General features: G+C 52.4%; 1 protein-coding gene across 15 annotated transcripts; it reads left to right on the top strand.

Moving 5' to 3' along the window:
• The first annotated feature begins 892 nt into the window (after positions 1–892).
• Positions 893–23,268, top strand: MAP7D1 (MAP7 domain containing 1). 15 transcript variants are annotated; one of them, XM_039851052.1, is made up of 18 exons: positions 1,019–1,381; positions 14,116–14,475; positions 14,676–14,744; positions 15,293–15,456; positions 16,226–16,340; positions 17,766–17,876; positions 19,031–19,153; positions 19,250–19,416; positions 19,536–19,678; positions 20,165–20,481; positions 20,807–20,957; positions 21,042–21,180; positions 21,304–21,408; positions 21,682–21,735; positions 21,926–21,971; positions 22,075–22,165; positions 22,283–22,476; positions 22,676–23,268. In XM_039851052.1, the coding sequence occupies exons 1-18, from the start codon at positions 1,336–1,338 to the stop codon at positions 22,684–22,686; spliced, it is 2,406 nt and encodes an 801-aa protein (XP_039706986.1). In that variant the 5' UTR covers positions 1,019–1,335; the 3' UTR covers positions 22,687–23,268. The 15 variants fall into 15 exon arrangements, with proteins under 15 accessions (XP_039706985.1, XP_039706976.1, XP_039706986.1 ...); XM_039851046.1 differs by having other exon boundaries at positions 1,020–1,381; positions 20,762–20,957; XM_039851053.1 differs by having other exon boundaries at positions 1,021–1,381; positions 21,929–21,971.
• Positions 23,269–24,593: the final 1,325 nt, after the last annotated feature.

Genomic DNA, 24,593 nt, shown 5'->3' with positions numbered 1-24,593 from the left:
GAAGGGGGGGCAGGAGGACAGTATCTCACTGGGCCTAATCTCTGGACAATGGCGAACTGACCTTCTTGAGGTCAAGAAAAATGGCAGGGTGGGGGGTGGGCAGGCCCAGGTGTGCCTCCTCCTTTCTCCTGTCAGTCCATGCAGCATCACCATCGATCCACCTTCCCGGCAAGCTCCCCCACTCCGCCCAGGCTGTCCCAGACTTGGCTGGAGGCCCCACCGCAGCCGGCACTAACAGAGAATTGGGGGATCCACTCCAGAGGGCTGGGAAGCAGGGCTACTTTGGGGAAGGGAGTCAGAGGGGGCTCAGTCTCTTCTTCAACAGGCCACAGGGAAGAAAACCCTTCAGAGAAGGTTGAAGGGGTCGTCTGATGGGGAGGTTCAGGGCCAGGACCACCCAGTTTGGAGACATGAGGGACCCAGCAGATTAGAGACCTGGGTAAAGCAGTAGTGCAGGCCTGTAATTACCCCAGAGGAGCAGGGAAGACACCAACCATAAGATGCAGGAGGAAGGGCGGCAGCAAGCCTTCCGGGCCTCTTCCCATTCCAACCAAGGCCAAGGGAGAGAAAGCCTAACCCTTTTAGGGGTCTCCTTGTGACCCTCCTTCGGGTCTCCCGACGTCCTCCGGGCGGATTTTGTTTGAGGTGGGTTTGAGAGAAAATTTAGAATTGAAGCTGCCGCCGAGGCCCCAGAGCCACAGCTCCCAGGCTCCAGGGTGGGATTGGGGGTCCCCAGCCCCGCTCCCCTCAGTCCCCCCCAGTCCTAGCAGCGGGTGAGTCACCAGAGCGCTCCCTACATAGTCCTCTCGCGCGGCGGCGTGTACCAACACGCGGCCGCAAGGGGAGGCAGCTCGACGGGGAGGAGGCGCCTCCCGGAGCCGTAGAGGCCCCTGGGCCGCGGCCGCAGGAGAGGCGTCCAGAGGCTCGAGGCCGGCGCTCCAGGGCGGGGGCGGGGCGGGTGGGGCAGGCACAGTGGCTTGGTCCCTGGACGCTGCGGGGGCCAACCCTCCCCTCGTCTCACTTGGTACGCGCCGGCGCAAAGGCCAGGCCCAGCCCTGGCGGTACAATAGGGTTGGGCCGCGACGGGGACCGGGCCGGCGCCGGGCAGGGAAGAAGGATCGCGGCCGGAGCCGACAGATCCTGGGCAGCCAGCGACTCCGAGCCTCGCAGGCCACTAGCCGAGCCAGCCTCTACCGTCTCCGGAGCGCTCCCGCCTCCGAGTTGTTGCCCGCGGGGCCGGGCCGGGCGTGATGCGCCGCGGGACCCTTGTCCTGGCCGCTGGCCGTCGCCGCCGTCGCAGCTGAGACTCCAAGATCCCCCAGTGACGCCGCAACTATGGAGAACGGCCCACATGCCGAGCCGGGTGCCGGCGCACCCCCAGGTATGCTGGGAGCCACGCAGAGGCGAGATGCGGGGAGGTCGAGGGGCCTCGGGGAGGCCGAGGATGAGGCTGGCCGGCTGGGCAAGGACCCCCTCCCCCGCTGCGCCTTCCGACTACTTGAAGTTCAAAAATAAAGGCTGCGGCGGCGGCTCCGGGCCAGGGACGCATCTTCTGACAGCTGCCCCTTCCCCCAACCCGGCTTTGCTGGGACCCCGCTCCGGAGTTGTAGGGTGACCCTTCCACTCCATTCTGGTGCCACCTCGACTTCTCCACCCCACCCCCTTCCCATCCACCCAGGCCCTGAAGATCCTCTTCTACTGAGCCGGGGAGTCTGTCCTTTCTGTTCCCAGTGGGCACGTGTGACCCCAGCTTGAATGTGTGTGTCGGGAGTCCAGCTTCTCAAGCCCGGAGCCCTGCATACAGAAGCCTAGGCCCTGGCGCCCCCCACGCCCACGCCCAGGCCCGGGCTCAGACCTCGCCCCCACCCCATCCCTCCAGCTGCCGCGCAAAGGGCCTGTTGCTGCTGCGGGCCGACTGGGAGGGGAGGCGAGGGGAGGGGGAGGTCTCTAGCGGCGGCTGCCAAGTAACCCGCCAGATAAAGGCGAGGGGGAGGGGGAGGCGGCATTGTTTGGGGCGAGGGCGGGAGATGGGGAGTGGGCCGCCTCCCCTGCAGCCTGGCCTACTCTGGAGCCCACTCAGCCCGATTTGGGGAGGAAGGGGACAGAAGTAAATCTGCTTCTCCCTCCCGCCCTCCGTTCCAGCCTCTCTGGGCCTGAGTCTCCCACTGTAGAATGAGGTGAAGGCTCAAGGCCGGCACTCAGGGGACCTGCCACATCATTCCTCAGTCTGAGGCTCTGGATATCTACCCGCTTACACACATAAACACACACCCCGCCTCCCTCTCTTTAGGCCCAAGACCATCAAAGCTCTTCCTCCCCTCACCCCACCAAACCACCAGCGCCCAGGACTTCTGCAAATCCCATTCGGATCTGGGAGCAGCTGATGAGGGGGTGGGGACAGATTTCTGGTTGGGCCTGGTGTTGGAGGGAGGGATTTCTCTTTCTTTTTCTTCCTGGAAGGGGAGGGAAGAACATGATTACTGAGGACCCAAGTTCTCTTCCCACTGACTCAGGAGGTGGCTCCATCCCCACACCTCCATAGAGTCCTAGAGCCTAATCCTCGCCACCTCCCTGGCCCCTGGGGTGTGGGCTCAGGATGAAACAGTGGGTGCGGAGAGCCCAGGACAAGGTGGAGCCGCTTGGCTGTGGGTGGGCTCCTCCCCATGCCAGCGTGGGTGCTCGGAGGGGACAGTGTGGGTGTGGAAGCTGGAGGATGCAGAGGGGAGGCTATTAGACTGGTGTGGTTTGGGAGGTTTGTAGGCTGTGCTGGAATAAGGGTGCTTGGGTCTGTCTTGGCTCTGCTGAGCCTGAGAGGAGACACCCAGGGAGGATCCCCTCTTGGGTCCATTCCATCTGGTTATTGGCCCTCTGCTTTTAAGGGTCTCTGGCAGTGGTGTGTACATCAGGGCCTGAATTGGGTGGTAACTGGGACATAGATAAGGGTCTGAGTCTCTGGCTACTTTATAATTAGGACACTTGAGTGGGATGTCTGGACTGAGTAAGAGGGCATGGGGGTGATGCTTGGCTGTACTGGGGAGCTTGCATGCGTCCAGTATACAGGGTCCTAGTTGGGAAGACTATTCTATACACAGGAGTCTAGATGGCGTTACATGAGAATCTGGACCATATTGGTGAAGGTGACAGAGGCCCCCTCTGAGCCAAAGGCTTCTTAGGAATAAAGGTCCTGTCCACCGCCCTATGCGAATTTGAGGCATGGCTCTGAGATTGAGTGCAGGGGACATGATCGCTGCCCTCTTTGAGTTCCTTTTGCACACTGAGCATTAACAGGAGGCCGCAGGGACTAGGGAACAAGTGTGGCACCCACCTTTGGGTCAGAAGACCTGGATGGAAATCCCAGTAAGCCATTTACTGGCTACCAGACTGCAGCAATTGACTTTCTCTGGACACGGTTTATGCCCCTGAAAAACGGAGGCAGTGTTATGAATCTTGGGGGATTAATGTGAGGGTTAGAGATGAAGTGCCTAAAGGACTCTGGTACACAGACGCCCTCAGTACAGTGCTATTGAAATTATCATAGTTATGCTCATTGGAACTGGTGCCAGCAGGGAGGTACCAAATACAAATGGGGGAGGTGAGGGCAGGAATTGAGAGTCAGTTTGCTTAAGGGTATAGACTCTGGAATCAAAGATAATTTATTACTGTTGACCTCAGGTAGGTGGCTTAACAAAAGTCTTAAGTTTTCCCATTTACAAAATGAGAATAATGCCAGAAATTATCTCATAGAGACACTGGGATCATTAAATTAGATAAACATATAAAACATTTAGCTTAGGCCCTGGTGTGTAGTTAGTGCTCAATAAACATTAGCTATTTGTTTTTTGTCATTTTTTAATTCCTTCAGAGACCTGAGAAGGTGTGATTATTTAGAACTTCAGAAGGTAAATGTGGGACAGAGGGCAAGGGGGATGGGAGTTCTAGATGACATGAACCAAGGTGTAGTGGGGCAGTGTGAATAGGAGAGTGATGCAGGAGATGGGTACAGCCAGCCATCCAGCACACCCATGCTGATGCTCACCACGTGCCATCTTGGTGCTGGTTGTGCAGACAGCAGAGAAGTGAATCGGAGTCGCTACCCTGGGGAAGCTGCTGGCCCACCGTGAGAGGCAGATGTGTTCACTGCAGTGAACCCCAGATATAATGGTGATATAGTGGACCTAGCATTCTGCTTGTGGAAGGCTTCACAAAGTAGACATTTGAGGTAAACCTGAAAGGGTGAGTAGAAGTTGGTGAGACTGGCACAATGGTCCATGTCTCTGCACATAGCAGCCAGCCTGGCTGGCACCTCCAACTGACAGCTTTCTCACTCCTTAGGCTTGTGGGTCCAGTAATGAGGCCTCTAATGAGTCTCTAATGTGCAGTCATGCATATGAAAACAAGGAGGAAAGGGCACTAAGCCAGTTCATCCCCCCTCTTCCCCTCAGGATGGGCATCAGCTGTTGGTGGGGCAGGGCTGAGGGAGTAGGGAAAGGAGCTGAAACTGGGGCCCAGATTAGAAATGGTGGCACTTGAGTACGGTCAAGGCAGGTCTCAGGTCCGACCTAGGCTGGAAGTTAAGCAGCAAGCAGCTGGGAGCTATGTCCTTGGGTCCCTCCTGGGCCTTGGGGCCAGTGAGGGAGCCAAGGAGCCAGGCCCAGATAATGCAGCTTTGTTGGCAGTGGCAGCTCTGCCTGGCACCCTGGGGCACAGCCTTCAGCATTTCCTCCATCACCTCTCAGCTGCCGCTCTGTCCTGAGGGCAGTAGAAAGCGTGGTAGGAGGTAGAGAACATGGTATCCCTGACCCCATCAGCACTCTTCTCCACTTGTAAGAGCAGATGTGGGCCAGGAATAGACTCTCTGGTGAACCAACTTATTTCCCACTCCTATTTATTAAGGGCTTTCTCTGTGTCCAGCACAATGCTCAGCATGTCACATGCATTGTCTCATTTGATCTTCAAAACAACAGCATAAGTAAGGACTAACGTTATCCCCATTTTACATACAGATGAGGCTCAGAGAAGCAAAGTCACTTGCCTAAAGTCACACAGCTAGGAACTGGCAGGGACAGGATTTGAACCCAGATCTGTCTGACTCTTAAGCCAGTGCACCAGACCTCTATGATGAATTATATGACCAAGCCAACAGATAACAATTTTGCCCACTTTCTTTGCGTGATCTTGGTCTTGGGGACCCCATGATCTTTTTTCCCTGGTTGGCAGAGGTAGAGGAGGTTCCCCAAAACAGACACACAGACACCATGTATTCTGTCAGGTTGGAATCTGAGCAAGTAAAACCAGAAGGAGGCCCTGGACCAAGGCAGTGGTGACAGTCCAGCCAATGGGCCTCCCTCAGGCCTTCGCCTGAGGCTGGGGCTGTGCCCTCAGCATGTAGGCTTCAGTGTGGGCAGCTATGCCGTGGTTAAGGGAGGGCCGTGGTGGAGCCTGGGTTGCGGGATGGGGTCATTTCCTGCCGCCTAAAATAACAGGAAGTAGGTGCTCCTGATTGGAGGCTGGGAACAATGGCCGCCGACCCGCCAGAGAGCTCCTTCAGATCTGCAGTCTCAGTTGGGTTCCCTGCTTTATCACCACCCACAGAGGCTGGGGCCTTGCCTTAGCGCCCTGCTTTCAAGGGCTTGTGGCCCAGGTTCTCAGGACTGCTAGAGCAGGCCACCCCTCCTAGCTCATTCCTTCTCAGAGCTAGTTCAGCTAGGCGTAATGCTGCCCCCTAAGGGCCCCCTCTGTCCCAGCCCCACAATCAGGCATCAGCCAGGGTTTGTCCTTCCTGCCTACCGCCCCCGCCCCCATTCTCCCAGCAGATCTCTCCAGGAGGCTGTCAAACTGATTTGTATCCAAACCCCAGCTTTGCTGCTCACCAGCTGTGTGACTTAAGCAAGTATCTCAATCTCTCTGAATATATTTCTTCATTTGTAAAGTAGGGTAATAATGTTTACCTCATAGGATTGTGGTGAAGATGAAATGGACTCATGTGTTTAAAGTGTTTAGATGTGACTGACACAGCATTAGCTGTTGCTACTGGACTTTCCCTGGGCCCAGGTAGAGGAGTGCCCAGAAGGGGCAAAGCAGAAGTGACCTGGATGAGGCTGTGTAAATGTACTGGGGACATTGTGTCTCTGAGTGTTGTGTCTTTGAGGCATACAGGGGGAATGCCTGGCTCCATGAGAGAGAGAGAGAGTCTATCTGTCTGTCCATATATATGTATGTGTGTATCTGTGTGGAGTTCCCAGTCCCCATAAGTCTATTTCATGGTGGGTGGGGAAAGAACGTGTCTCATCTCTCACCATCATGCAGGCTGTCCACACTAGGTGTTTCTCTCTCTCCATGGTATGCACTCTGTCTCTTTGTATGTCTTTGGCCCTTTGTCTGCCTCACTGTCTTCATTGTCTGGTCCAGCGCTACCACCTAAGGAGCTTCCGTGAGAGCCATGAGGGCTCCGTCCCATTTCCTCTCTCTGCCTCATGCCTCTGCCTCCCCATGCTCCTCACTCAGGGATACTGTCTGTGCTCTCCCCCACCCTCTGCCAAGGTGTCTCACTTCCTGCCTCCTGGTGGCCAGCCTGGACAGGAGCCTGCCTTCCCTGCATTCCTGCACTCTGAGCTCAGTGCCTGCGGGCCCCACCTGCACCCTTCACCATCATAGGAGAAACCTCCCTGGGGGAACTACCGAATCACTTCCTCCTTCAGGAAACAGGCAGGAGCCCTGGGAAGGGGTGAGGTGATGCCTACCAGAAACAGTGTGACATCAGACAGCCTTGGGTTCATATCCTACCTCTGACACTGACATGAGCAATTCACTTAACCTATCTAAGTTTTTTCACCTGTGAAATGGGGGCCATCCATAGTACTTTCCCTTTAGGGCTCTCATAAGAATTAGATGAGGGAAAGTGCTTTGATAAATTAGTTTGTTTCCCTTCCTGGGTTCAGTAGCTGGCAGGGTACACACAGAGCTCTGATATGATCAAGACATTTAGGATTAGAGAGGCTATGCTTTGGAGCAGCTTGGAGTTTGACTATGTGCTGGCTAGGTAGCTTTCCACACTTCGTTCATCCATCCATCCATCCGTCCATCCGTCCATGCAGGTGTTCATTAAACAGACATAGAATTCCTACTCTGTGCCGGGTAGGTACTATATACAGCTCTGGGGCTGCAAGAAGGATTACAACCCAATCTCTTCTCTCCACGAGCTGTCACATTGGCAGAGAGACAAACAGAAAAGCCGGACTGAGTTATCAGTGTTGGAGAATATTTGGCCCAGCAGCAGTTGTTGGGATGGGAGGAGGGAGAGCCAAGAAGAAAAGACTGCCAGCTCCCAGAGGGTGGAGAAGGGGAGTAATGTGACAGGCTCTCTGAGACACTTGGCCTGATCATTCTGTAGATCCCAGGTACTGTCCCTCTTGGGGCTCTTGAGAAGACATGACTTATTGACCCTACAACCAGCTCTTGCACCTTTGCCCTGCTAATGTTCTTTGTGCCAAGAAATAAATACAAACTATCTGTCTCTTATCCAGTTCTTAACAAATACTTCTGGTAGATATCAATGTAGCAACTAACGGTACTAAAACCTCACAATGTGACACAAGACAAAAATAAAATGAAGGATCACGATGATTGAAAAATGGGTATAATCAGAAATTGGTTTAACCATACCATATAGATAATTAACCAAGGAATTACTTTGGCTTGATATAATTTGTTCTAGATAACACTGTTCCAATGACATTTCATCAGAGTTGGCATAATCCTGAGGAAAACATTTATTCCAGGTCAATAGTCCGCCAGGTCAAAAAAAAAAAAAAAAACATTCCAAACATCCTATTTGCCTCTCGAGAAGTCTTTCTTGTTGAGCTGCTGGAGTAAACACTCATTATTATTTTTATTAATTTCTACCTTAGTCCAGGAAGCTGCCCAAACCTGGTTGAGATGGAGTTGTTTGTTGTTTTACTTTCCTTCAGGTACTTATCCCTTTGCAATAAAATTGCCACATGGATTTAATCTTTGTTAGAGTCAAAATCTCCTCTATGCACCTGCTTTAGGCGAGGGTGGCTTCCTAGTACAGCACTTTATTCTCATTCAGCAGCATTTCATGACTGTCTTCTCGTACTTGGCAGTGTGATAGCTGCTGGTGTTCCAGCAGCGAGCAAAGCAGACATGGCCGAGCTCTTGTAGGGCTTCCTCACAGTCTTGGAGGAGGCTGACAGTTACAAAAGAACCATGCGAGGAAGTCTGAAATTGTACAGTCACAGTGCTCCAAACAAGAAGCACATGAAGCCATGACTATATACAATGAGAGACTTTATCCTGATCAGAGAGGCCAGGGGAAGGCTTCCCTGAGGAAATGATGACTGAGCTAGGACATGAAGGGTAAATGGGAGTTATCTAAGAAAACAGAAGAAAGAGCATATGGCCCCGTGGTTGGAGGGAGCATGGATGGTTATCAGAATTAAAAGGTCAGTGTGGCTGGAGTGCAGAGAGCAAGTATGTAACATGGAGAGGGGATTCAAGAGGTGTGTGTATGGAGGGTGGAGGTAGGGACTTCAGCAGACTATGCCAGATTTGCAGCTTGGGTTCAATAATTATATCTTTATCTTCGGAGCAATGGGAAGCCACTGAGAGGTTTCAAATAGCAAAGTACCATGATCAGATTTGCATTTGGAAACAATTACTCTGGCTGCTCCATAGAGAGCAGAGTAAGAATGGGTGCGGGAGAGCAGTGGGAGGACTTTGCAATTATCCAGGTAAGAGAGATGCTGATGATATCTGATAGGGTGGAGTTCATTGATTTCTTCATTCAACAGATAGCTCTGGAGCACCTGTGTGTGCAGCCCTCTGTTGGCCTTAGAGATAGAATGGCAAACGAAATAGACAAAAATTTGTCTGTTTCTCATGGAGATTATCTAATGAGAGAGGGTTTAAATGGTATTAATGTTTGTGGAAAAAATAGAGTTGAAAAGAAGAAAATACAGGAGGCTCACACCTGTCAGAATGACTATCATCAATACATAAAAAACAAGTGTTGGTGAGAATGTGGAGAAAAGGAAACACTTGTGCATTGCTGGTGGAATTACAAATTCGTACAGACACTATGGAAAACAGTTTGGAGGTTCCTAAAATAATTTAAAATAGAACTGCCTTATGGCCCAGCAATTGTACTTCTGGGTATTTTATCCAAAGAAAACCAAAACACCAATTTGAAAAGATATGCACCCCAATGTTCAGTGCAGCACTATTTACAGTAGCCAAGATATGGGAACAACCTAAGTGCCCATCAATAGACAATTGGATAAAGAAGTTGTGGGGTGTGTGTGTGTGTGTGCATGTGTGTATAATGGTATATTACTCAGCCATAAAAAGAAAAATGAAAAGACACAGATGAAATTTGCAATGACATAGATGGACCTAGAAGGTATTGTACTAAGTGAAATTAGTCAGAGAAAGACAAATACCATATGATATCACTTATACGTGGAATCTAAAGAACAAAATGAACAAAACAAAAGCAGACTCATAGATACAGAGAGCAAACTGATGGCTGCCAGATGGGAGGGGGGATGGGGGCTGAGTAAAAAAGGTGTAGGGATGAAGACGTACAAATTGGTAGTTACCAAATAGTCGTGGAGATGTGAAGTACAGCATGGGGAATATAGTCAATAATATTGTAATAACCAAGTATAGTACCAGGTAGACTAGACTAATTGGGGGATCACTTCATAAATTATAATATAAATGTCTAACCACTATGCTGTACATCCAAAATTAATATAAAGTAATATTGAATGTCAACTCTTAATTTTAAAAAAAATTTTTTTTAAGCAAGGAAATACAGGAGGGGGTGGAGACTTCAATTGCAGTCTGTAATTTTATTTATTTATTTTATTATTATTATTATTTATGCCTACGGCACCTGGTCTTCCTAGGTGGTCTCCCATCCAAGTACTAACCAGGCCCGACCCGACTTAGCTTCCAAAGTCAGACATCGGGCTTGCTCAGGGTGGCATGGTCGTAGGCTATAGACTGTGGCTCCACTGGGGCGCGAACCCAGGACCTTCTGCGTGTAAAGCGGCCGTGCTAACCGCTACACTATGGAACCACATCCCAGTCTGTAATTTTAAATAGGGGGTCGGGAGAGGCGTCATTAAGAAGTGACATTTGAATAAATACCTGAAGGAGGTGAGGGAGTGAGACATGCAGAATACGTAGGCAGAGAATTCTCAGCAAAGGGACCAGTGAATGCAAAGCCCTGAGGCAGGAACATGCCCAGCACATTTAAGGAGCAGTGGTCGGAATAGACTGAGCGGGGAGCAAAGAGGAGGAGATGAAGCCTGAGAGGCTGGAGAAAGAGGGTCCCGAAGGGCCTTGGAGGCCATTGTGATATCTTTGATTTTTCCTCCCCAGGAGATAGGGCATCTTTGGAAGATTTTGTCAAAGGAATGACTCGCTCTGACTTATTTTTAAATAGAATCACATGCTGCTGTGTTGGGAAAAGGCCAGAGGGTAACAGAATGGCAGCAGGGGTCTTTGATAAGGGCTGATAGTGGCTAAACCAAGATGTTAAAAGTTGAGATAGTGAAAGTGATTGGATTCAGAATGTATTTTGCACATTGAGCCAAAAAGATTTACAGAGAGATCAGAGATAAGAAAAAATTCTAAAATGACACCAAGAGTTTGGCCTGAGCAACTGGAAGGACAGGGTTGCCATTGACTGACATGGGGAAGACCGGGTGGCGGGGGGGCGGGTAGGAACAGCATTTTGGGGGGAGATCAAGAACTCAGTTTTGGATGTGTTAAATGTGGGGTTTCTGTAAGACATCCAGAGGTGTTAAGTAGGGAGTTGCATGAGTGAAACTGGAACTCAAGGGAGAGGTCTGGGCTGGAGAAAAATTTGGTTGTCATCAGCAAAGTGATGGTATTTAAAGCTGTGAGTCTGGATGAGATCACCAAGAGAATGCGTGTAGACTGAAAAGAGATGAGGTCCTCCATGGAGCCCTGGGGCACTCAGGCACTGAGAGGTTAGCAAGTTAAGGAGGGACCAGCAAAGAAGACTGAAAACCAGGAGAGTGTGTGGTCTTCAGCTCCAAGTAAAGAAAGCGTTCAAAGAGCATCAAGGGATCAACTGTGTCAAATGTGGCTGATAGGCTAGCAAGACAAGGTCTGAGAAATGGCTGCTAGATTTAGCAACGTGGATGTCATTGGTGACCTTGAGAAAAGCAGCGTCATGAAGCAATGGGAGTGAAGGCCTGACCCGCATAGGGTCTTGTGGCAGAGATGGGGAGAAGTGGACAGATTCTTCTAGGCAGGTGCCAGAGATAATGTGCCCTTGGGCCCAACAATGTGGTGAGGAAACTGAGGCTCAGACAGGTTCAGGGATTGCCCAAGGTCCCATGGGAGAGCCTAAGACCTTTATGCTCTGCTGCATCTGATGCCCAGGCACAGGTCCTTCCAGATTTCACTGTTCTCTTCACACCCTCATCGGGACCTAGTTGGAGATTCACCGTCTTGCCTGTGGGTGTGACTTGCCTAGGTCTAGACAAACACCCGCCTACCAGTTTTCCTTGCAACACCTGCAGCACGCACAGGTCCTAGGAGAATGGCAGTAAACAGACTTCACCTTCAGCATTCAAGCTTAATATTTATACACCCGGGACAGTCCTGGATTCCAGTGTTCCACGGACTAGTTCTATAACCCTGGCAGATCACTCAGTGGGGCAAGCTGTGACTGTCTCATCTGTATAATGGGGATAAGAATCTCTGCCTCTCAGAGTTCATATGAGGATGTAGGATGGGCATACCAAGGGTCTGTCTAGCTTAGTTCCTGGTATATAATAAGCACTCACTGAATAGTTGCCACTACAGTAAGTCTTTATTTAATGTCATCGATAAGTTGTGTAACTTCAAGCAAAACAATGTATAGTGGAACCAATTTTACAATAGGCTAATTGATATAAACAAGAGTTAAGTTCCTATAGCATCTCATTAACGTTATAACGAAATGACATTGTGTGATAAGACATTATTTGAGGACCTGCTGTAGTTTTATTGCCTATTGGAGTTGGAAAAGAATTTGCAGGTGGCCAGGAAATAGACTAACAGTGACCAGGCAGCCTTCTCGAGTTGATATGGCAAGAGCCGGGTGGACTGGCATGTAGCAGAGGGGCTGGCAGAGCTGGAGGTGCCACTGGGAGACAAAACAGGGCCTCAGCTGGGTCTTTTGCCTGGAGCCTAGGAAGCTGGAAGGGAAAGATTGAGGGGAAAATAGTATGAGCCTCAAATAATTTCATTGCGTAACACGTGTTACCTCATACTGCCTTAAACAGAGGCAGGAGAATGTAATGGGTAAGAGCATGGGCTCTGGTGACAGACAGTAGGTTCAAGTCCAGCCTCTGTCACTTACCAGCTGAGTGACCTCAAATTACTTTACCTCTTTTCGCCTTACTTTCTTTGTATGAAAGATATTTATAGTGCCTCCTTCATAAATATTGTCAGTGAGTATTAAAAATAACGTGTGAAATGCTTTGAACGTAGGAAGCTATCGGGAAATAATATAACTGAAAATGGTTATTATCACTAACACTCTTCACAGTCCTGTGAGGTAGGTACTATCCATATTTTATAGAAGGGAAGCTGTGGTACTGACAGGGTATCTTAGTCTGTAACTTAGTCCAAGGTCACACAGTTAATGGGGAAACCAAAGTTCACATTCAAATAGTCTGCCTTCAGAGCCCATACTCAACCACTGGACACTTGTCTTCCTCAAAAAGGTGCCCAGTCCCAAAGGCGACTCTTTAGGAGTGTCCTGTCCCTGCATTCACAATACCACCCACAGAGATGGGAAGTTTGCCACCTCCTGAGAGGGCCAGAGTTCCCAGAGCAGAGGACCCAGTATGGTGGAGGCACCCAGTAAGAGCAAAAACTACTTCCCTGGATTCACCTTCTCATGGACCCTGGCCTTTCTCCCTAAGCCCAGGTCAGTGACTATATGTCCCCACTGGTCCCCTTAGTGCCCAAAGGGTAGCAGCAGATGGTACCAGGGCTCAACACTGCAGAAGCTTCTTTTTGACTTCATAAGAGCCAAAAGGAAAGGGAGGAAAATGTTGTTTGCTGGCACATTAATTGTGCCAGGCGCTTCACTGACATTCCTGCTAGCTTGGGATCATTGCCCCCATTTTACAGATATGAAAACTGAGCCTTATCAAGGTTGACTGTCTTGCTCAAGGTTACCTGCGTGGGGGAGCAGGTCCTTCGTGTCTTAGCATGGTGACATCAGAATTGAGCCCTCATCTGACTGACACCGAGGCCGGTCTTTCGACTGCCCTACAGTGTACATGTGCTCACATGTGCACATATACATATGCATACGAAATCATGTGGCTTCCTTACATGGCTCTTTGGTGTCTTTTCCAGGGACCCTGAAATACTGATGTCTTAAAGAAGAAATCTGAGAGTGGTTAGGAAAAGAAAGATTACAAAGTGGACAGAGCTGGTTGCCCACCCCATAGGGAATCCTACTTGTGCCTATGCTTATGTCCTTCCTCTTAGGTAGTCCCATGTGTCCAGCACTGGCACCCCTCTGAGTACCAGACTTGGGGTTAGGGCACTGTCACCCTGATGTAAAGCAGAAAGGTGAGGGAGGCAGACATAGAAACCAATCATTACCATTTGGTGCACTGATAAGTACTTCAGACTTTTTCTATCTTTCCCACATACCCTGCTCCCTTCTGCCCTTTTGCAAACTCTTTTTGCCAGAAACCTCACCTCTTGGCTTTGCCAAGTCTAGCTCATCCTTTAGATCTCAGCTTTGTTGTTATTTCTTCAGGAAGCCCCCAAATGTAGGCTAACCATCTCTGCTGTATTACCCTCAGACATAGTACTTATTCTATACTGTTATAATTGCCTAGCCGTTTGTCTGTCTGCCCTACTAGAAGGTAGGAACATGGCTATTTTCTCACTATGATATCATTAATATCTGGAACAGGGCCTAGTACATAGGAACTCAATGAACATGTTGCATGAATCAATGAGTAAGTCGGTTGGACAAGGGAAAGAGCTACATGTTGAACTGATGGCACAGATGTGCTATCTGACTATCTCTCTTCTCTTGTGTTGGTTTTCCAGCTATGGCAGCCAGGACCCCCCCAGAGCCAAGACCTTCTCCAGAAGGTGACCCCTCCCCACCACCGCCACCACCACCAATGTCAGCCCTGGTCCCCGACACTCCCCCGGACACGCCTCCTGCCATGAAGAATGCCACTAATGCTAAGCAGCTCCCACTGGAACCAGAGAGCCCCCCAAGGCTGGTTGGGCCTAGACCAGCCCCCCATCAGGAAGAGTCCCCTTTCTCAGAAACGAAGATCAGGGGACCTACCCCACCAGCCACAAGCTCACGGGATTCTAAGCCTATCCGAAGGAGCAGCCAGCCATCCCCAACAACAGTGCCAGCCTCTGACAGCCCTTCCGCCAAGCAAGGTGGGTGTGATATCCCCAGTCCTGGGCTGAGACCCTTTAGCTTAGGGTCCTAGTTCTGGGCATTGCCACTAGAGGGAATCCCTCTGCCCTGGAGGAGATGAGATAAGGGATGGGGTGAGGCCTGGGGGAAGGCCTTGAGGCTTAGACTCTCCTTTGGCAGAGCCGCTTGACCTAAGTCTATTCTTGTTCCTTCTACTAAGATGCAAAGAAGGCAGAAGAGAGACATAAACTGGCAAAGGAACGGCGGGAAGAGCGGGCCAAGTACCTGGGTGAGTGTTTAGGAAGCATCATCATCTTCCTCACCATCGTCGCCATCACTATCACATTAACAACGTTAACACTTGTGGAACACTTAATTATGTGCACTGTGCTAAGACCTACAGTACATGCATTACTCAGTTAATCCTCTCAACTCATTTTGAGGATGAGGAAACAGAGGCTCAGAAAAATGAAATCATTTGCCTAAGCCACACAGCTCATGGAGTGCCTGAGATGCAGACCAGAAGCTCATACTCTTAGTTACAGTACATGAAAAAAATCTCTCCCTCAGGCCCAAAGTCAGACAGGGATCTGGTACTAAAGAACTCATTCTTCCTTCAGTGCCAAGTGACACGAGGCCAGTGGGGGAGAAATAGGCCTCCCATTGTGGGGCCTTGAACCCATCTTCAAGAAGCCCTTTAATTTGAGGTGGGGAGTCTGAGAGCCGGGGCACCTCCCCCCCAAGCAGGCAGGAGAAAGACCCACCCAGGGTAGGGTTACCAGGGAAGGCCTACCCCATGCAGAACCCCTCATGCCCTCTGGGGCTCCTTTCCCACAGCGGCCAAGAAGGCCGTGTGGCTGGAGAAGGAGGAGAAGGCCAAGGCGCTACGGGAGAAACAGCTCCAGGAGCGCAGGAGGCGGCTGGAGGAGCAGCGGCTCAAAGCCGAGCAGCGCCGAGCAGCCCTGGAGGAGCGGCAGCGGCAGAAGCTCGAGAAAAACAAGGTGCGCGTGTGCTCACTTCTGACTGGAGATGCGTGGGGCTGCGTGCTTGTAAGTGGGCACATCTGTACCCTGGCTCAGTATGTGGTCATATCTGTGGTCATGTCACGGGTTATTTAAAGAAAACCATTGGGTCAGGGCGGGCACTGAGGCCCCCAGTGGGTACAACATCTGGGCATCTGTGCAACTGCAGACATGTTTGAGTCAGTACATGCCAGGTGGGCACCTGTAACTGTGTGCTGTCAGTACAAGTATTTGTGTGTGTGCCCTGTGTGTATGTGTGTGTGTGCATGTATGTGTTCGTACGAAGAGTGTGCTGTGTGAGTGTGCTGAGCGCCACGATGTAGGAGAGCCTTGACTTTAGCACCAGTGAAGAAATGAAGGAAAAGGTGGTCTGGCTCTGCCCTGCGGTGGCCTCGGGCTGAAAGGAAAACACGGCCCAAGGTCAAGACTCTCAGTGCCAGGGGGACATGGCCCCATCTGGGAGTCCCAGGCAGGGGAGTCCCACTCTGTCCTCAGAGAAACAGCTCACACACCCAGAAAATGACTCAAGAACAGTGAAAAGCTCCCCAAGAACAAGTTTAAATGGATCTGTTGCAAATGGTCCTTAATCATAACAAGGATTTGGTCACTTTGGTTACCTGTAATGAGTCATGGAACACTCTGGGGAGTGTGGGTTGTCACAGGTGAGGGAGGGGCCTTTCTCCCGGATACGATGAATGAATCTGAGCCTAGACCTCTCTTCTCCCCCAACCACCTACCCACCCACCAGGAGCGCTACGAAGCAGCCATTCAGCGGTCAGTGAAGAAGACATGGGCTGAAATCCGGCAGCAGCGCTGGTCCTGGGCAGGGGCCTTACACCACAGCTCCCCAGGACATAAGACTAGTGAGTGGGCTAGAGGGGCTGGTGGGTGGGTGGGCGAGGCCAGGTCCTGAAGAGTGGGGGAAGGGAGCAGCTTCAGTGCAAGGACCGGCAGCTCCCTGTAGCAGGTATGCCTTGCTTCGTGTGACTTGTGTCTACTGGAATGGTCTGTAAGCCAAATTATCCCTTCTCAAGAACTTCCACTATCAAGTCAGAAATGGATCCTCTTCATTTGGTTTGCTCATCAAACCTGTCATTTTCAGTTTAGCCTTCTCTGCTCCTGTCAATTTTTATTAGCTGATGATACAGAAAAGAGGACTTTAATGCCCTGTAGACATGGGTTATTTAAAGAAAACTGTCACCCCCTAATGTACCTATCTTGGAAGGTAGATTTTTGTCTCTGAGCTTTCTTCATGTAGGGCCATCATGGATTTTGGTCTGATTCTTTGCTGGCATGTATGTACCACTGTGTTTGGATATCTCTATGTAATGGCAAGGTTCAGTATTTCTAGCTGTGTATCTTTTGGTATATGTGCTCATGGATCTGGGTATTGTGGCTCTTAATATTTGTTTGCCTTGGTGTGCTTGTGGCCTTGTGGACCGCAGTGAGGGCTCCCAAGTCTGACAGAATTGGGTTAGGATCTCAGCTCTGGCACTTGTGTTGTGACCTGACTTCTCAATGTCTCACTTTCTTCATCTGTAAAATGGGGATAACAATACTACTTGCCTCCGAGGTTGTTGGTAGATGTTTGGGAGGATCAAGTGAGGTAACATGTGTATGGTGCCCAGCACAGTGCCTGGTACATGGTAAGCATCCAACAAATGTTAGCTGTGCCAACACCATGATTAAGTTGCTTCGATGTGTTTGTGCCTGTGTGCATCTGGATCTGACACATTATTTTGTTAGTGTTTGTGTTTCTATACCTGCGCATGTCTGCACACACATGTGCATGCAGAAGTGCCTATCACTCTATATGCCTGTACCTGCATGTCTTTGTGTGTCCATATGAATATGTGGATTTGTGAGAATGACTGTGACTATGAGTTCTTCCGTTTAGGAACTGCTCTGCATTTGTCCCAGTACATGGGTGTTGTAGCCATTGCGCCTTGGCTGGGCAGCGTCAGCAAGTGCCAACACTGGGTGGTTGTGGGGGAGGGGTTGCAGTGCCCAGCCCTAGGGAATGGCTTCCTGGCCAGGAAGGCTGTAGTTTCTCTAGTTTTACTCCATCTCCTTCCTCTGTTCCTTCTCCGTCGGCTCCCCCAATCCAGGTTGTCCCTGGTCACCTACCCATCCCCCTCCCAGGGCCAAGTCTGCCTCCTCCTCCCCTTCCTAGCCTGCCCACTCCTCCCTCCCCTATCCTACCCACAGAGCATCCTGCATGGAAGGCCTCAGTGCCCCCCCTGGCTCCTGTCTGGCCCGGCCCTAATGCCGTGTCTTTTCCCCTCCAGGTGGGAGCAGGTGCTCCGTGTCGGCAGTAAACCTGCCCAAACACGTGGACTCTATAATCAACAAGCGGCTCTCAAAGTCCTCTGCCACGCTCTGGAACTCCCCCAGTAGAAGTAAGAGAAGGCCCAGCCCTGCTCCCTCCAGAGCCCCTTTGTAGCCCCCACCAAGCCCCTCAGAGCTCAACAAGAACCCCAGGTTCCCGCAGCCCTCATGTATTACAGGTCTCCATTCCTTCTCTACCCCGCCTGGGACTCTACACCCCTAGGGGGAGCCGGCGTCTGGGTCTAGACCCTGAGGACAGAGATGTGCCCTGCAGGGGAGGAGAACAGAGAAAAAGGGCAGAGAGCAGGCAGAGAGCCTGGCAGGGGCCTCAAGAACAAGTGAGGGTGGGGTGGGGGTGAGAATGGACAGGAAGCCTCCAACCACAGCCAGCTGGCCTAGGCCAGCCTTAGGCAGGTGGCCTTGCCCCTGATTACTAGACTGCCCTGGGTGCTGTGTGTGGCAGGGCCCCTTATTCTGGCTGCACCCTGAAGGGCCCATACAACCCTGCCTTCTCTGCCTTCAGAGCCCCAGCCATGGCCTTGGCTAGCTCCAGAGTTGTGGCCAACCAAGGTGGCATGGCCCCTGCGTTCCCACCATGCCCTGGTGCAAGTTATTTATGTTTCTCCAGCTCTTATTTGGTTGCTTTGTTGCCTAGCAACCAAATCAGCTGCTGTACCAACCCCACCTGACTAAGGCTTAAAAATAACCCAGCAGCAGCTGAGGGGACAGAGCACTGTGGCCCAGGGCAGCCAGGCTCCCTAGCAGCCTCTCCTTGGCATGGGACACCTAAAAGTTGGGACTTTCCTGAGTCAGAGGAATACAAGGACCCTCACTGTCTCAAATCCATGGGGTCATGCCTCCCCTGGCCAGCCTCTGATAGCAGGAGGAGCAGGGCCCTACAGTGGGGCACAGGGAGAGGGCAGTTGGTCTTTCACCAACCCTGGGAGGCTTCTTTCTGGACTCACAGTTCAGAGCCCTTTCACTTAGGGGTTGGTAGGACGGGTCCCTTAAGCTACTGAAGGACGGTTACCCTGGGAAGTCTTACTAGGGTCTGCATTGGGGGTCAGACCCTAGGGCAGACAAGTGTGCCTGGCGTGACTGGAGGAGAGTCCCCTAGGGAAGACTCCTTGGGTTTGGCATGGGGATGATGCCTGGCCACCTCTCTTTGCCTCTGCCTGGCTCCTGCGGCCCCCTGCGGTGATCGGCTCCTGGCATTCTCCCCTAGATCGCAGCCTGCAGCTGAGCGCATGGGAGAGCAGCATCGTGGACCGTCTCATGACGCCCACCCTCTCCTTCCTGGCACGGAGTCGCAGTGCAGTCACACTGCCCCGCAACGGCCGGGACCAGGGTAGGGGCGGCGGCCCTGGGAGAGCCCCCACAAGGGGCCGGGCAGGGGCCAGCCTCGCGTGTGGGCCACACCCCGACCGCGCTCATCCCTCCGCAGCCGTGCCGGTGTGCCCGCGCTCGGCCTCCGCCAGCCCTCTGACGCCTCCATGCAGCGCCCCCCGCAGCGTGCACCGCTGCGCCCCCTCCGGGGATCGCGGGGAGCGCCGCAAGCCCAGCGTGGTGGGCAGCCCCGCCCCGGCCCGCCGCCGGCCAGAGGCCTCTCCGGTAAGTGGCCGTGGCCGTGCAGGTGGCGAACAGGTGGGGACCGAGAGCCTGGACCCAGAACACAAACGCCATTGACCTCTGCTCCCTGCCTCCCCACTCTCCATCCCTTTCCTCACCAGGTGCAGAAAAAGGAGAAGAAGGACAAGGAGCGGGAGAATGAGAAGGAGAAGAGTGCCTTGGCCCGGGAGCGCAGCCTCAAGAAGCGTCAGTCTCTGCCTGCCTCTCCGCGCCCGAGACTCTCTACCGCAGCCTCTGAGCTCAGGTGGGCACGGCCTACATGGCACTAGGCATTCATTCAATCAGTCATTCACAGATATTTGTTGGGCACCCACTTCTAAAATGAAGAAAACTTGAGGGCAGATTTTATTTTTGAGGGCTTCGATCCCTGAAGTACCCTAGCACCTAGCACAATGCCTGGCAGCTGATAAGCATTCAACAATTACTGCCGAATCAATGAATGGGCCTGCCAGGTACTGTATGGGAGCTGAAGACACTTCATGAGCCAAACCAGGCCTCATTCTAGGCTCGTTAATCTTACCAGCTATGGGGAAGACAGACATTAATCAAAGGATCACAAACTGAGATATAAGACCTAAAATGAAAACCTATGGTTCTGTGAAAGCATATAAAGTGGGGGGTGCTGACCTAGCCTGGAAGGATAGTTCCCTGAGGAGGTGACATGCCCAGAATTGTGTGTGTGTGTGGATACTCTGTGCCCTCCAGACCTAACTCTTCCCTTTTCTCTCAGTCCCAAATCCAAGGCCCGACCATCCTCTCCCTCCACATCTTGGCACAGACCTGCCTCTCCCAGCCCAGGCCCCAGCCACACTCTGCCCCCCAAACCGCCCCGAGGCACCACTGCATCACCCAAGGGGCGGGTTCGGAGGAAGGATGAGGCAAAGGAGAGCCCCAGTGCGGCAGGATCCGAGAACAAGAACCAGAGCAAGAACAAAGCCAGTGATGAGAAGGAGCCTGCAGCCCCAGCCTCGCCAGCATCCTCACCTGTGCCCTCACCCACCCCAGCCCAACCCCAGAAGGAGCAGCCCGCGGCCGAGATCCCTGCAGGTGGGCATGGAAGAGGGTCAAAGGAAGCCAGCTTTGCCTGTGCGGGGGTGGTGGTCAGAGGTATGGGCCCAGAGATGTTTGGGGACTGGGTGCTGGGAGACAGGAAGAGGAAGCCCCTGCCCTCAGCAAGTCCAGGCCCAGAACACAGGCCAGACAAGAGGACCTCCACCCTGAGTTGAAGGCAGAAGTTGGGTGGGTGGGTGGGTGGGTCTCCCTGAGGTCCGGGAAGCACGGGACAGGGGTGCTGGAGGGGCCTGAGCTAGTGTGTGCTGACTCCTAGGCCTGGATCCCACTCCAGATACTGCTGTTCTGACCTCACCCCCAGCCCCTGCTTCCCCGGCGACCCCTAGCAAACCCATGGCGGGCACCACAGACCGAGAAGAAGCTACTCGGCTCCTGGCTGAGAAGCGGCGCCAGGCCCGGGAGCAGCGGGAGCGTGAGGAACAGGAGCGGAGGCTACAGGCAGAAAGGGACAAGTGAGTGTGCCCTCGGGGACAGAGGGGGCCCAAACGGGGGCTGCCAAAGTACAGGACTGAGCCTGAGTTTCATCTGTCCCCCAGGAGAATGCGAGAGGAGCAGCTGGCACGGGAGGCCGAGGCCCAGGCCAAGAGGGAGGCAGAGGCCCGGAGGCGAGAGGAGCAGGAGGCTCGAGAGAAGGCGCAGGCGGAGCAGGAAGAACAGGAGCGGCTTCAGAAGCAGGTGCCCCTGCAGGAGGCGGGCAGTGCAGGGCTGGGCGCTGGGGTCCCCTGATAGCGGGCTGGGGGCTGGCCTGGAGGGAAGGCTGGAGTCCAGCTGCCTAACAGTCACTGGGGTCTTTGGCAGAAAGAGGAAGCCGAAGCTCGGTCCCGGGAAGAAGCAGAGCGGCAGCGTCTGGAGCGGGAAAAGCACTTCCAGCAGGTGGAGCAGGAGCGGCAAGAGCGCAGAAAGGTGACAGAACAGTGGGCAGGAGGGGCATCTTCTGGACTGGATCCCTGCTTCGGTTAATGAGACTGGAAGAGTGGGAGAGTGAGTCTGGGAGAGTGGGCCCTGTCTTGGGCTCGTAAAGGGTAGGCCAAGGAATTGGTGTGAATTCTGGTTCCTGGTCTGGAAAGGACTGGTATGAGCTGCAAGGGCCCTAAGACTCCAGGACCAAGGCTGACCGGTGGGAGGTTTAAGATCAGGGCGGATTTTGAGCCTAACTGATGTGGGTCCTCCAAACAGCGTCTGGAGGAGATCATGAAGAGGACTCGGAAGTCAGAAGCTGCTGAAACCAAGGTCAGGATTCCCCAAGGGAATGCTGGGAGTGGGGGCCGGGTGAGGAAAGGAGGCTGGGGAAAGGCATCCAGGCTGCAGGAAGGAAGGCTGTGAGCGGGCCACTGAGGGTCTGGGCTGGGGGAGAGAATTCAGCACCTTAGCTGGGTGGGGCCAGATATCCCTTGAGTCTGACTGCTCTTCCTCCTCAAAGCAGAAGCCAGACAGGAAGGAGGCAAACGTCAACAATTCCAGCCCAGGTAAAGGCCCCGTTCCCCTCATCTCCATCCCCTTCACCACCCCATCCTCATACCTACTCCTCTCACCAGCCGGCAACTGATGGCCATTCTTTCCCTGTGACAGACCCTGTCAAAGCCGGAGAGTCTCGGCCCTCAGGGCTGCAGAAGGAGGCTGTGCAAAAGGAGGAGCTGGCCCCCCAGGAGCCTCAGTGGAGGTACCAGCTCCCATCCCAGGGGCCCTGAGCAGGAATGCAGGGACAAGCTAGAGCTGTGAGGGTGCCTGGGCTGCCCTAGGATGTCAGGTACCTGAGCATTGGCCTCTGTATCCACAGCCTGCCAAGCAAGGAATCACCAGGGTCCCTGGTGAATGGCCTGCAGCCTCTCCCAGCACACCAGGAGAATGGCTTCTCCCCCAAGGGACCCTCTGGGGACAAGAGTCTGGGCCGAACATCAGAGGCACTCCTGCCCTTCGCTGAGGCAGAAGCCTTCCTCAAGAAAGCTGTGGTGCAGCCCCCACAGGTCACAGGTAGGGATCCCTAACTCCTGGACCCATAGCCTTCCCTTCCAGCAGCCTTCCCAGGACTCTCCAGCCCTGTCCTCTCTTCCAGCTCTGCCAGAGACCTTCGTACACTCACTCCACCCTAAAGCCCCCATCGCTCCACCCCAGGTAGCTGGGCTTGGAGGCATGGTCTGCCTGACTGTTTCCTCTCTCTCTTTTTCCCCAGAAGTACTTTAAGGGGTTGTCTTGGATCCAGGCACAGCTATGAGGGCTCCTCTGCATCATTTACCAGGATGTCTGGAAAAGAAAGAGACAGAACAAAGCCGGAAGTGGCCTGGGCCCCTGGGGGTGGGTCCTCTCTGTTATTTTTAATCTGCACCTTATAGACTGTTGTCTCTTTGGCTGGAGCCAGACCCTGCTCCTCAGTGCATTCGTGTGCTCACACGCGCGGACACCCTCCCATACACACACATACACTCACAGCCTCTCTGGCCTCCTCCCTTTAGGAAGGGCCGCCTGTAGTATTTGCCTTGGTTTGGTGGGGTACAGTGGATGTGAATACTGTAAATAGCTTGTGCTCAGACTCCTCTGCGTGGAGGGGATGGGTGCAGGAGGCAGACCCTCCCAAGACTCCCTGGGGAGATCTTCCTCTCTATTTAACTGTAACTGAGGGGGAACCCAGGTCTGGGGGTGGAGGGCACCGTGGGCCACAGGATGCTGGTTGCTTTAGGGGTACCCATGCCCCCTGCCCTCGCCTGGAATCAGTGTTACTGCATCGGATCAAACTTCTCCAGAAATAAAGTGAGAATAATTCTGCCAGTCCTGTCCGTCCTTGGGGCTGGCGGTTGCGGTGGGAGCAGGTGGCCTCTTGAGTTCTAAGAAGAATTTAAAGAGCCAGGGCCTGGGGATATACACTCCTGGCCTGGTCCTGTGGTCTTCCAGTTTAGTTACGAATTCACTCACTTACTCATTCAACAAATAGGGTTGCATCTACTCTGTACCAAGTAGTGGGCTACATGCTGGGATGCAGTAGTAGGAAAAGATATAGCCTCTTTTCTCAGGGAGTTTACAGCCTAGCAGGTGAGCATCATAGACACTGAGTTGCCAATTCAATATCTGTTCCCATTGCTCCTTCCTCATTTCAAACGGAATCCTGATTTTGTTCAGGGGGCCATCTTCTTCCTGGATCCCACCATGTGCTTGATCAGAGAAGGGTCCTAGCCCTGGGGTGAATCATGATTGTAATGACCCAAAATGGTGGCCCCAAAGCCCTCACGTGTGATTGGTTTTGATATAGGCACGTGACACAATCCTAGCTAGCAGATATAAAGAAAAACCTCCTGGGATTCTAGGAGAGGCTTTCTCACTTTTGAAAAATATACTTGGTGATAGCCAGCCTTGAAGCTGACCTCCCAGTGTCCCCCCAATCCTACCTAGTGTTCACATCCTGGGTAGTCCCTTCCATGTGGCACCCGGGTTGGGTTGAATGACCGACACAATACGGCAGAAGTGCTAGTGGGTCACATCCAAGGTTTGGTCATAAAAGACACTGCTGCTTCTGTCTTGGCTGCTGTCATTCTTGAACAACCCCATTGGAGGAAGACACTTGCTATGTCATAGAGAGCGTTATGGAAAGGCCGATCAAGGGACTCAAGCCCCCTGCCAACAGCCACCAGAATAAGCTTGGAAGCAGATTCTCCAGCCCCAGTTAACCCTTCAGATGACCCTGGCCCACAGCTTGACAATAACCTCATAAGAGACCCTCTGCCAGACCCACCAGCTAAACCATACCTGGGTTTCATTTAACCCTTGGGAACTGAGATAATAAATGTTTTATACTAGGTTTTGTGACAACTTGTTACACAGCAGGAGTTAACTAAGACACAATGAGAAAACCCTGCTTGTATGACATAAGGTCTGTGATGCCTGGAACTGCTGTATCCATCCTGCTAACTGACTTGAGGACAAAGCCAACATCAAGGGTAGCAGTGCCAAGAGGGAGAGAACCTAGATCCTCAAGAACATCACTGAATTAACCAACCCCAAAAGCACTAGACAACAACTTGTTTAAGCCGATGGGGTTGGATTTTCTGCTATGTGTGACCAAAAGCTTCCAAAACGTACGATAAATATGTAGATGTGTT

The sequence above is a fragment of the Pteropus medius genome, unplaced genomic scaffold, assembly GCF_902729225.1.
Source record: "Pteropus medius unplaced genomic scaffold, Ma_sr-lr_union100, whole genome shotgun sequence".
In the NCBI taxonomy this organism is placed as follows: Eukaryota; Metazoa; Chordata; class Mammalia; order Chiroptera; family Pteropodidae; genus Pteropus; species Pteropus medius.
Note: the sequence above shows the minus strand (reverse complement) of the source record. Positions and strands in the feature narration are given on the sequence as shown.

Bases quoted from the DNA above. Each gene is read 5' to 3' on its own strand.
- MAP7D1 (XM_039851042.1), top strand. From the start codon at position 1,336: ATGGAGAACGGCCCACATGCCGAGCCGGGTGCCGGCGCACCCCCAG. The intron at 15,457-16,225 runs GTGCGCGTGTGC...CCCACCCACCAG, and splicing joins AGAAGCTCGAGAAAAACAAG to GAGCGCTACGAAGCAGCCAT. The intron at 21,409-21,681 runs GTGACAGAACAG...TCCTCCAAACAG, and splicing joins AGCGGCAAGAGCGCAGAAAG to CGTCTGGAGGAGATCATGAA.